Consider the following 13144-nt stretch of genomic DNA (forward strand, 5'->3'; position numbering starts at 1 on the left):
GCCAAATTCAAATACTGCAGCACATTCAATCCAGAGTTCCCTCTAAAGCATATACTTGAAGTTCTCAAATTTTTTGCTCTTCTTGTTATATTCTAATAGGTATGCAATATCTAAATTTAACCATTTAAACCACTTTGATGTACTGAAACAGCCACAAGTTTGGGAGGTTGGGATAGCTAAGTTAGAATATTAGCTCTAATACTTCTTAGCTACATGATTATGGGTAACTAAGTACCTAATGGTGATTAGTAACTTTCTTTAGGAAAAGATCTCAATGAAGAATTTTTCTGCAAATATATTTTGTTCTGTACTGGTCAATAATGTACTACAAAAAATGAAAAGGACTACCAAAAATTAAATCAATTTCTTCCTAGGAGTACACATTTCAATTATACATTTTTTCCAAATAAACTTACTTTCTTTTCCATCTGTATCATTTAAAGATCTCACACTGCATTCAAAAGACATGAGCATACCAAAGGAATCTATTCCTACAAAGAGGACTGAATGTTTACCCACACTCATGAGATAAAGAAAGAAGAAACAAAATGACAATTTTATGTGTTTCCTCAAGTACATAAAAAATTTAATTCTTTTCGCCTTCAAAATATTTTTGAATATATTTATACACAGGACACAGCTTAAAAATTGATTACAAAGTTCATTTTAAACATTAGGAAAATTCATTAAAAAGTCAAGTATGGCGTATCTTTACTCCATGTTATGCAGATAATCCTACAATGAGTAAGAATGTTTCAAAATAAATGTATTTATTGGGTACTTTTGGATTCTATGTTAAATATACTTACATTACTGCTTATTATAAAAAGAGCATGTTATTATAGTATGCACTATACAATGCTTAAAAGAGGTTGTTGTTGACGGTTTGTAAGAAGAATTTAGAAATTCATTACTATACTGATTACAACTACTCTGATGTTATGTTCTCCAGTTTCTTTGTAATGAGATAAATGGCATTTCCCTTATTAACACATGTTTTATAGTAAAAACACAACTTTATTAAACTTTTAGTTAATATATGTCAGAAAAAATAAAGGGAAACAATCAGAAAATAGAACAAATCAGACTATAAACTTTCTAAGGTAAATACCCAATTAAAATATTAGCTGTTTTGTTCCAAATTTACAACAGGATATTTTCTTTAAAAAACCATCCATTAACCTGGGTTATCTAATTTAAGTGGTGTGTATTAATCTGTCTTCTGCTACCCTGTACAACTCCAACTACTTCGTGTTATATTTGTTGTTTCTAAAATATCACGTAAGAAACTGCAATATAAATCATTTCTATAAATCCAACTCAATATAAAACTAAACCACTTCCTCTATCAACTAAAATATTTTATTAACTCTATATATTTTACAAAAATATAACTTATAAGGAGCATAACAACTTGCAAACAACCAGATAAAAAGTTTAAAGGTAACATTTGTTTTATTAAAAAGTAGTTGCCTACCAGATATTTCTGAAGAGGAGCAAGCTTGTATCCAAAAAAAAATAAACAGTGATTAAATAACACTCACAAAATCAACATATTAGCATGATGTCACCTATACACATTTTCTTAGAATATTATAAACAGAAATAAAACTTTATTATAGAAACTCAATTTTTTGACATATTCGAAGAGGGCTTTTTAAAATGAAATGGTAAAGAAATAAAAACAGTAATTTTTGTTTAGTGTCAAAATCAATACCATTCTAATTCTCCTTAAAACAACTAACAAACTTGTAGCAATAGTGCTAATAACGTTAAGTAGTGTATACTGAAATACACACCCTGTAACTATTGCAATGCCATCATTGGACTTCTATTATTTATTCGAAACTTCACTGAAGGAACAACACTATTAATTATAACACTTTGTAACTCCCTTTTGAAAGACATTAGTGTCTTTCAGGCATTTACTTCCTTGGTGCTCATTTAACAATCTCTCAATAACATTTATTGAGTACTGTTTAGTGGTGCCAGAAACTGAGCTAGAAGTGTATAAGTATGAAGGTGCCCAATCATGAGAGAAAGTATTTGCCGTGGTGATGCTTTTCAATGTGTAGAAAGGAATGGAAGTAAACTAAGTTATTCACACCTGCGAGACTCATTTCTTCTGGGAAACAGGAAGCAAGATCATTTGCTAAGGAAGAGGGGGCCAGATGAAGTAAGGAGCATTTAATGGTTAGGGTTTAAGGCCTGGGGTTTAAACTTTGATGGCTGTCTATGCAGGGAATAAGGAAGAAGGTTATTCCTCTAGTATTTCCCATTAGGAAAAGAGAAAGTTATTATAAACAATGGTATGTTTCTTAATATGTTTTGTAGTAATAGTTTAAAATTTTTTCTTATTGAAGAGATTGTAATTCATGGGCCTCCTGATCTCCCTGCAATTAAATTATTGTTATCTTTCTCCTTTACCTTAATGAAAGCATTAGTCTATTTAAGAGTTATTTTGTGTATATCTGAAAATGCAGAACAGGATGGAAACTGAGGTTAATTACCTATGAAAATACCAAGTTCTATCAACAAATAACAGAACAGTACAATCCTTTCCAAAACCTCTGGAAAGTGTAAATCTAGTTGAGTGTAATAGTCTGTCTTCTGTCACCCCTATTTCAAACACCCACCTCTTTAGAGCTCCTCAATTGTTATTTCTAAGAATAACCCCCAAACACATACACTGTACTACAAATATTTTCAGTAAACTAAATATAAAACATTCTAATTGCCACAAGATACCTAATAAAAATCCAGTTTATAGCAACAAAGCAACAGAATTATTCTGTAAAAAACAGTTTCCTACCAGATGCTTCTGATGATTTGCGAGCTTGGTCAAAAAGAATAAATAAGTTAAACAGATTAAATAACACATAAAATAACATACCCACAAGAAGTAACCCATTCGTATATGTTCACTAGTATATTTACACATAGGAAAAGAATAAAAAATACTTGGGCATACATATTCAGAAGTGTTTTATCTAAGGATTACAACATATTCTCTGGATATATATATATATATATATATATATATATATATATATATTTTTTTTTTTTTTTTTTTTTTTTTTTTTTTTTAACCAACCAAGCCCTATTCTGGAAATCTGTTAATGAAATATATTCTATCCCTTAAATGTAAAGACCAGTTGTGATCACTTTACTGAAGGGACACTTAATTTGCCTCACCATTTTCAAGCATGTTCACTCAGAGCAAGTTCACTGTAATTTTAAAAGTGATAGGGAATATAAAAAAAACAATTTTAATTACTACAATTGTATTTGTGCACTTCAGTGGATGGAACCATGCCTACTTTTGTTTACTAAGATATCATGTAGCTGTCATGCATAAAGTCACATGTGAAAGGGTATTTAGAAATTTAATAGGCAATGAAAATTATATTTCCTATTATAATATCTATTTTACTATTCTTTCTCTTATTTTTTTAATTGGTTAATTATCAAGTCTTGGTTACAAGTGAACAGTATAATTGACTAACTTTCACTAAACTGTTAACAAATAAAATTTTTTTGTGAAACATATACATTTAAATGATCAAATTATAGAAACATATTAATTTATTTAACTAGTATCTACATGGAGAAATGGATACACCATGAATCCACATAGTGTAATCATTCACAACTAATGACATTTACATACTTTCTCTCCCAACTTGCACTTGATTTAGGGATGTTGTGGATTTTCTAGGCCTTCCAAGTCATGTTTGTTTGGAGATGTTCCTTGTAGGATTTTGTAATAAAAACTTTAAATTTACAGCCATAAATGACCCAAGCGATCTTTGAAGTACTCTTTGAAATGTACTTGACTTTCTTAGTTGTCCACTGAGACTTTTCCTTAGAGAAATATTATATCATCACAATCATATGTTAAAGATTTTCCACTCAGTTCTAAATTAAAATATTCTGTCTTGCTACCGGACAATATAGAGCTAGGAGTGGATCCCTAGATCATGGGGTATGCACATTTTCAACTTTACTAGATAGTAAAAACTGCCTCAATAAATGTTGTGCCAGTTTATTTTGCCACCATATCTTTGATGATCCATATCCTTAATAAAATGTGTTACTAACATAATGGGTATGAAATCATATCTTATTGTTAAAGATAAGGTAAATATCTCTCAGTAAAATTTTATAATTTTTTTCCTTACAAGTCTTATTATATTTTTATTAGATATAGTCCTAGGTTCTTTAGGACTTGGGTTACTATTGTAAAGGGAGAATTTTTAAAAGAATACCATTTGTTTCTTGCTGATGTATGGTTGATGTTTATATACTGATCTTACTGTATCTCTCTTATTAATTCTAAAATAGCATTGGTAGATTCTCTTGAATTCTCTATGCAGAGAATCATCTGTGAATAATGACAATTTTGTTTCCTCCATTTTTTTATTGTCTTATTGTGCAGGTTATGACTAACATTTCAATACTTTACAGAAACAGACAATGAGCATCCTTTTCCTGTTCCTAACTTCAGAGAACATGTTTCTAATTAATTTTCTTTTCCCATAATTTACTTGTAAAGCTATACTTGACTCAATAAATAAATTTAAAAGTTTCTCCTCTTTTTCAGTTCTTTGATAGATTTTGTACAAGACTGAAATTTTTGTTCTTTGAATTCATCCTAGAACTTAATCTTAAAACTGCCCAGTCCTAATTTTGTTAAGTTTTGAATAAAGATTTTAATTATGATTAAAACTTAAATAGCTATAGTTCTCATCAGCTCTTTTAAAACTCTTTCTCATGAACTAACCTTTGGTTCCAATGGATTTTAATTTTCTATTTTATTGAGTTTTGCTCATGTCTTCATTAGTTTGTTTGTTTTTGGATTAACCATACTGTGCCTTCTCTAACTTATTTACTTGAATACTTACATCATGAATGTCTCCTTTCCAGATGTAAGCATTTAAAACTTTGTTTCTAAATCCGCTTTAGCTGCACCCCATAAATTTTCATACATAGCTCAATTTCAATTTTATATTGAGTTTATTCTTGACCTGTGAGTTATCTGAATTTTTAAATCCCTTAATGTAATATTTGTGTGTTTGTTAATCCGTTTAATAAGTCCTTTTTACTGATTAAACATAATTGCTCTGTGGTCAGAGATCATGGCCCATATATCAATTCTTTAAAATATTTTGAACATGTTTGGTTGTATAATCAGTTTTCTAAGTGTTCTATAAATTTCTGTATATCCTCCAATTACTGGGTGAGCATTCTCTATAAACATCCATAAACATTATATACTTACAATTTTTCCTTCTAAATGGGTCATCTTTATTTTCTATGTTTTGAGATTCTGTTAGAGATGCATAGTTTTTTTCTCTTATATTTCTTTTTTATGCGATTAATTTTAAATGGTAGCCTGTGATAATTCTACTCTCTAACATTCTTAGAAGCGTGTAATCCTGTTGTATCTGCTGAATATTTTTTGTAGTAGAGTGTGTGTGTATCTATTTTGATTTTGGATTGTGAATTTAAAGTTCAGTTGAGCTTTATCTGTGAGAAACCTGCAGGGCTCGACTTGAAGATACAGTTTGTATTAGCTTCTGCCTGGCATCCAGTAGATGTTACTAGCCTGGGACTGTTACAATAATGTATTTTATTTTATTGGTGATTCTTAGACTACATAATTAATACAGATTAAAACATGAAATTTACTGGAGAAGCAGTTGATTACAAACTCTCAGGAGAGGAATCCCACACACATGCATACCTACTCCTCCCATGTCCCCGGAATCCAAGCCAAGAAATAAAAACTTCCTTATTTTCTCCTTGTGTCAGTAGAGAGGCTTTATTTTCTAATCTATGCTTTCACTGAGGTTATAATCCTTTGAGGATCTTGGCTTTATGTAGGAGACTAGGAAATCGGAAGATGCATGGATCAAATAAGTTGTCTTCTGTCTCTGTGAGGCCATTTAAAATGAAAGCCCTCTGGTTAGCCAAGATAGAAAATCTCCTCAGGGTAGTTAAAGTATGCTCCCCCTTACAACTATGGTTTCCATTTACCACTTCACTTTTTGTACACTGAAGATTTCTATTATATTCTTGTAAGTTCAGGTATTCACTTAAAGGGATGCTTGTTATATTTTATTTAGCATTCCTAGATGCTGTTGTATCATCGTTAATTTTTGCTCCAGAAAGCTTTTAAAATTATCTAATCTAAAAATGCTTAGATTTTTTTTCTTTGTAAGACAAGTTTTGTGTTAAGTTGTAAGATGCAAAGATAGCTTGATTTTTGTATAATTTTTTATCTTTGAAATTAAAAACTTCTATCAAGATATATTTAGGTATTAGTATTTGTATTAATCTTTGTCAAAACACAATGAGCTCATTGAATCTATAGATTCAGGGTTTTTTTCACCTAAGAAGTTTCCCTGAATCATATTTGTTTTTATTATTGGTCCTATTTTTTTGGTCATTATCTGTTCTGAAGGAATGCTATTTATTCAATTTGTAGCGTTTCCTACTCTAACATAATTTTTATCCGGTCCATTCCCCCTAGATCCTGGTAGGTTTTATCAAGCTAATTCTCTACATCATTAATGTACTTCCCTGCAGTGATTATTTTGTTCTTTATTGCTTTTAATGCAGCTTTATGTTCTGCAAATGCCAGGTTCATTTTCTTATATCCATCCCTTATCATAATTTCTTTTCTATTCCTGTCTGTCAGACAGCTCTCTTCTCATCCTACTCTCTTCATTTTTAAAATTTTTTTTTAATCTTATCTTTCAAGTGAACACAGATTCATGTTCACTTGGAATTTTTAAGAATTCAACACAGATACTATTTATAATTTCTTATTTTTAAACTCTCCCCAACATATTTTCTAAATATAAGTTCATTCTTTTCCTCTCAAATTCTGTGATTTATCCTTTAATGATGCATAATCTCATTCATGGGCTCCATGTTGTTGCTTTTCTTTTTTATCCATTTATAAACAATGAGAAGCCTTTCAAAACTTTACAAACACCCCCAAATAAGGTGGATTATCTTACCTCCTACTTTGCTGTGTTAGAATCAATTTCTCAAATCTTTTAGTTGGCACATATTTATATTATCACTTAAAAAATTCAGGGACTTTCAGAAATGGGAATGGAGGCAGTACCAAAGGGTTTCTTGCTGGTGGTGATACCCACCACATCAAGGAAGAGCCCTGTTATTTATTTATATATATATATATAAGGAAGCAAAATATATATATATATATATATATATATATGGAAGTAAAAAAGCCACCTTTTAAACTTGGAATAGCTTAACAAATTCTTGGGTGTCCCATAACTGTTTTAAAATGAAAGAAATCACCAGTGTTGGATCTTCTACTCATCTCCCCCAAAGCCTTTCCTATAAGCTTCATCCATCCCTTCAAGTTAGTGAGGGTAGAACTATTGTTTATTAATTTTCCATAAAGGCAAGCTACTCAAAGTAAAACTGTTAGTTAGATTTGATGTATGATCTTCAATCTGATACTGTATATTTTTGGTCAAGTACAGTTTCTTTCTTTTTTTTTTTAAAGATTTTATTTATTTACTTGACAGACAGAGATCACAAGTAGGCAGAGAGGCAGGCAGAGAGAGAGGGGGAAGCAGGCTCCCCACTGAGCAGAGAGCCTGACGCGGGGCTCGATCCCAGGACCCTGGGACCATGACCTGAGCCGAAGGCAGAGGCTTTAACCCACTGAGCCACCCAGGTGCCCCTCAAGTACAGTTTCTTAATTCCAAAACTGAGAACTGATAAACTGTTTTTCCAGTTTTGTATTCTTATATTTTTAATCTAGAAAATACAGACCTAGGAAGGGGAGCTTAAGTAAATTCTTGTGCTCAGCTCTATAACTTTCCTGTCATTCATAGCAGGTTAAGCTGCTTCTTCAGAAGTTTGCCCTTCACTGCAGCTAGCCAATAAGAATTTTCTTCTGGAATTTTGAAATAAGGGTGCTAGTTTTGTTCTGATAAGCATATGAATCAAAAACTAAAACACAGGACTGATATTTTTCATTGATAATGTAAGAAAAGTACTCAAATATAGGTAATTTTGTTATTCATTTATTCTGTAAGAATTTATGAATTCATTACCACATTTGGTGCACTGGGGTAGCTACTAGAAACAAGAGATTAACCAGCACTACCCTTGACTTAAGGAGTTCAAAGTTTGGAGATTGGAAACTGAAATGCCAGTATATAATTTCAGTATAATACAAACAATTGTTATAGTTTTTAAGTCTGTTTTGGGGGTACAGGGGAATCACCTAACTCTATATACAGTCAATGATTAAGGCACTGAAAAGCGTAACTGGTTTTCATAATTTTTATGATAGAAGATATAAATATGAAAAGGTAGCAAGGAATTATATGTAGTATAGTATGGCCAGGTCAGAATTTTATGAGAGAGATGCAGATAAATAAAGCCAGAAAGGTAGGTGATTGATCTTACTTACTTTACTTTAAGGAATTTAACCTTTATCTTAGAGACAATAAGGAATAACTGAAAGTTTTCATGTTGGGTCACAAAATGGGCATACTGGCATTTTAAAAATGGCAGCATGCTAAATAAATGATCTGGAGGAATATAAAACTAGAAGCTGAGAGGCTAGTGAAGCAATTTCTAGAGTAGGACTGAGAATATATACAATGTCTAATCTTAAGCATTCCCAGTGTTAGTGTGACTAGAGAATATTGAGTGATTCCTGAGGCATTTCTGATATAGAATCAATAAAAATTAATCACTGAGTGCCTGCCTCAGGGGTGGGGTTAAAAACAAGTTAGGAATTACTATAAGGTTTCTGTTTTAAATTCCTACATGGGCACTGGGCTCATTAACAGAAATTGGAATTGATGAAAAAGGAGTAGATTTGGGATGGAAAGAGGAAATTCACATTTGAGCTGAATCTTCAGGTAACAACTGAAGATATGGGCATGGATGAGATCATTTGGAGAAAATATAGCATTAAGAGAGGGCCAAAGATAGATTCTCAGAGAAAGCTAACACTTAATAGGCAGGAAGGAGAAAAAGAATAGCTTTTTAACTAGAAAAATATCACATGCATATAAATACCACATATATAGCTATAAACTCAGATAAAAAAGACTAGTAGTTGCTTATTTTTATAAGTAAAATCACACTTCATTTGTGATTTCCCACATTTTGAAATGGTTAAGGCTTGTAACCACTCTGACAGGAGTAAAATTAGTTGAGATTGGACAATACTGAGAAAGTCAGAATGTCTAATTGTGATTAGTAAGATTCCTGTGGTAGAAAGGGCTATAAAGACAAGCCAATATGTTCAAGTATATCAAACATTATCTGAATAATCCATACATTCTTCAAAGAGAAATACAAATAGCAATAGAAAAGGAGCAAAAATTTTCTTCAGCTAAAAGCAATACATCCAACTGTAAAACCTCTAGAATACCACAGTGGTTACCTAAAAATTCTGTTTTAAACAAAACTTTCAAAGAAAAAACACTTACTGGCTAGAGCCAAAGAAATCTAATATTTTAAGTATGATAACCAGGTATATTCAATTTTGATATCCATAGAAATCCTAAGGAATGTTAACATGTTGATTTTGTAGTATTAGCCCAAATTTCAAAAACTAGATCAGAAGGATCCATCTATTAGCAGAAAAATAAGAGTAACAATTCTTAATATCTTGCATATAAAAATGTCCTTTAATGTCTAGTATCATTTTATAAACAAATACCTAACAGTGTTGTAGAGACTTATGGTATATGGCGGCAGGATGAAAAAAAAATTACTGGCAGTAATGAGGTGATCTCTAATTATGGAAGAAAAGGCACATCTATTTTGAATTCCATCATTTTATAGCAAAAAATCCAACTCTCTCAGGTTCTAAATTCCAATTCCAAATCCTTTAAGTGTAAATTATAGACTGTTACATATTATTAAAAAAAATAAGTTCTCCTAAAAAGGTATCTGATTCAAAGGTTAACTTATAAACATCCTCTTTTTTAGTTAAGCAAAAAGATGCTAATGAATTATGCTCTAAGCAAATATTTCTCACTCTAACAACAGGATATCTATTTTTAGCTGCAGGTTTGGCTTAAAGTGAACAGCTTTTACCCTATGATAAACTGCAGTATATACTGTAGGATGTTTTCTCAAAAAACATTTTTGGACATGTTTCCAAAAAAGTCAATATAAAAACAAAAAAGGAAACTAATGATCACAAAAGTACTTATTCTAACAAATTATTTCCCCCCACAACAGTATCTTTGAAAATTTTAACAAAGCCTCCAAAACCAAAATGCACATATTTATTTCATCATCAAATCTTTATTTCTCAAGAACTGTAGTTAAAAGCAACCAATAAATCAACAAAATTCTAGCATCTTATTTAAGATTAATATTTTTTAAAGATTAATATTTGAAAAATATAAAAAATAAACTAACAAAAATTAATATTAGAATGATAAACCAATAAATGGAAAGTTTAATTATCTTCAGGATCATATACTAAAAAGAAATTCCTCTCTTATCATGGTGGGTCTTTAAAATACTCACTCATTTGTAAAACAATAACAACAGTACTTAATGACTACAATAAATCAAACCATAAAGAAAATTAGAGACTGGTTATTGGCATTGACTATTAATAGTGGTTTTACTTATTCACAGTTCTCAATGGATTTTAAAAGCAAATTACTATAATGCCAAAATGCAAAAGCATTAACAGAAAATGTAATTCAATATAGCTCTGGCTTTACAATTTCCCCTTTAGAAAATATTTTTTCCTTTTATATTTAAATATTTTTAAAACATATAGCTGCAGAGGCTCAGAGAGCATACTTACCACTCATGATGAAAATCAACCTTTCCAAAACATTGCTCAAAACAACAATCCAACAGCAAAGGGAGTTATGCTAATCTCTAGAGGTAGACGAACCGATGGTGTAAACACATACACTGGAACATGCAGCACACAGAAAATGAAAATAGCTTTCTTTTGTTTAAAAAAGAAAAGCCCCTAGAAGCAAAGCATAACTGCCCGGCATGAGATATCACTAGTAAACATCAGATTAATGCCAAAGACGTATATAACGAGATTTAATTTCTTTCAAGCTGGTTATCGTAGCCTCCTTCATATACCACTAGAACAACTCAAAATGGCAGGGAGAAAATGTTCAAACCAGGATGTATAAGATGTTCTCAATTATATCAGCATGAGTTGTTACCACGGCAACATTAGACCAGAATTATCGGTTCACTTGTAACCAAGGAGTAGCTTTTCTAAAGCTTTAATCAAGCAAGACAAATAAAATATCTTTTTATTTTAGAGCCACATGATTTAAAAATTACCACGTTTCTTAAATTCAAGCACTTATCTACCCTTTTTACATCTTTCAAAGATATAAAAAAAATGCTGTTTTCTTCAAATACTCACACAATCCCATGATGAACCTGGTAAGGAACAAACAGCAGAATGATTGCACCTAAACGTCTTTCAATTACACCAGCTCTTACTGCTAGCTGTGGACCTCACTGATATTAAAATGCTGTGTGCTGTTGCTAGTGACTATTGGCGATGAATCTTATTGCCCAGATCGCTGATAGCTTTCATTTTTCATGAGCCAGAAAGCTATACTGCAGCACAAATGTTAACCATTTAAACATTCTGTATTATGGAAGAAACAAAAAACAACCCTATATGTTCCTTCGTTTATAAAGCAGAATCATAAAATAATTTATTTATAAACTTCCATTAAATTCAGCATTACAAACAGTGTCAGATGCCACTTAGTGGTTTTCAAAAGAGAAAAATATACAAAAAGTTACTTAAGATTACTATTGATATGTAAAATCCCTTACATCAAAAAAGATGATGATGACAGTTGTATAGCAAGGTGGGCAGACTGGATAACATGGGGAATAGACTATTCTGATTCTTAGAGACCTAAATTTTGTAACAAAATGGTACAAAGGATCTATAGAATAGTATCTTTTTTTTTTTTAAATCTTTTTTTCTTTTATTTATTTATTTGACACAGAGAGAGAGATCACAAGTAGAGCAGCAGGCAGAGAGAGAGGGGGAAGCAGGCTCCCCACGGAGCAGAGAGCCGGATGCGGGGTTCGATCCCAGGACCCTGAGACCATGACCTGAGCCGAAGGCAGCGGCCTAACCCACTGAGCCACTCAGGCGCCCTCTATAGAATAGTATCTTATTAAGTTTGGAACTTCAGCAAGTGAACTTGCCATTTTGAAAGCTGCCAGGTGAGATAGGGCTTCTGGTGATGGAGGAATGAGTAAGTCAGCAAATCTTTTCTCTAAGAAACAAATATGAAACTGAACAAAGTGGTCAAAAACAACAACCTTGTGGTTCTGGAAATCTAGCAATCACAAACAACAAATCGAGAAGCATGTATTCATGAAAAACTGCTAAACTTTGTATAAGAACAGTGGAAGTGTGGTGGTCTTGCTTAGTGCTGCTCCTGTTCCCTCAACAGCTCAGTCAGTGCAGTATTTCTATCAGGTAAGGCTGGCCATGACAACTAGCAGCTTTGCTGCCAGAGAGGGCTGACGTGATATACAGAGGAGACAAGAAAAAAAAAATCATCCCACACATGATGTTGTCAATAAAAATGGCAAACTGTAGGAAATGAATAGGGAAAGTATCCAGCTTTGCTACTCTGAAGTTGTGGCCTTTCATAGGGGTGAGCAGCAGACTGGTGGTCTAGCAAGAAATTTAACATGGAAAATGGAAATGAAAGAGTCAAAGAGGACCTAAATAAGCTCCTCACGTATCCCTGGCTAACTGGGAAGCTAATCCCATAGGGGAGACCCAAGAGGGCCGTGCAGAAAGTTAAAGCTGGTACAGACTTGAAAACTGCCTGAATGTCCCCTTCAACCCACAAACAGCTCCACCAACACAGACTTGCTCAAAGTGTTTGAGCACAACCTCTGATCAGTCATTGAACAACAACTAAGTTACACAGACACAGGGTAAACCCTAGCAGAGAAATCAGCAGCCAGACATCACAGGGGACAGACCATACATTAAGGCTAAAAACTTATTAAAAAGAAATAAATAAAAACAAACAGGGAAGAAAAAATAATCAGAATCTAGAACTGCCACAAGAATATCTTTTAAAAAAAC

General features: G+C 32.1%; 1 protein-coding gene across 8 annotated transcripts in view; it reads right to left on the reverse strand.

The window, feature by feature from the left end:
* Positions 1 to 13144, reverse strand: part of PRKACB (protein kinase cAMP-activated catalytic subunit beta) — a 121764-nt gene that overhangs the window by 37916 nt on the left and 70704 nt on the right. The window contains exons 1-3 of one of the 8 annotated variants that reach the window (XM_046006775.1): positions 11435 to 11543; positions 2813 to 2836; positions 1478 to 1501 (exon numbers count right to left, since the gene is read on the reverse strand). The exons of 2 other annotated variants lie outside the window; for them this stretch is intronic. In XM_046006775.1, the coding sequence (XP_045862731.1) occupies positions 1478 to 1501; positions 2813 to 2836; positions 11435 to 11444 (58 nt within the window). In that variant the 5' untranslated portion in view covers positions 11445 to 11543. Of the gene's footprint in view, positions 1 to 1477; positions 1502 to 2812; positions 2837 to 10843; positions 11152 to 11434; positions 11544 to 13144 lie in introns of those variants that run through there. 5 more of the 8 variants (XM_046006784.1, XM_046006798.1, XM_046006809.1 and 2 more) reach the window with 5 other exon arrangements.

This window comes from Meles meles, chromosome 1 (assembly GCF_922984935.1).
Source record: "Meles meles chromosome 1, mMelMel3.1 paternal haplotype, whole genome shotgun sequence".
Classification (NCBI taxonomy): Eukaryota; Metazoa; Chordata; class Mammalia; order Carnivora; family Mustelidae; genus Meles; species Meles meles.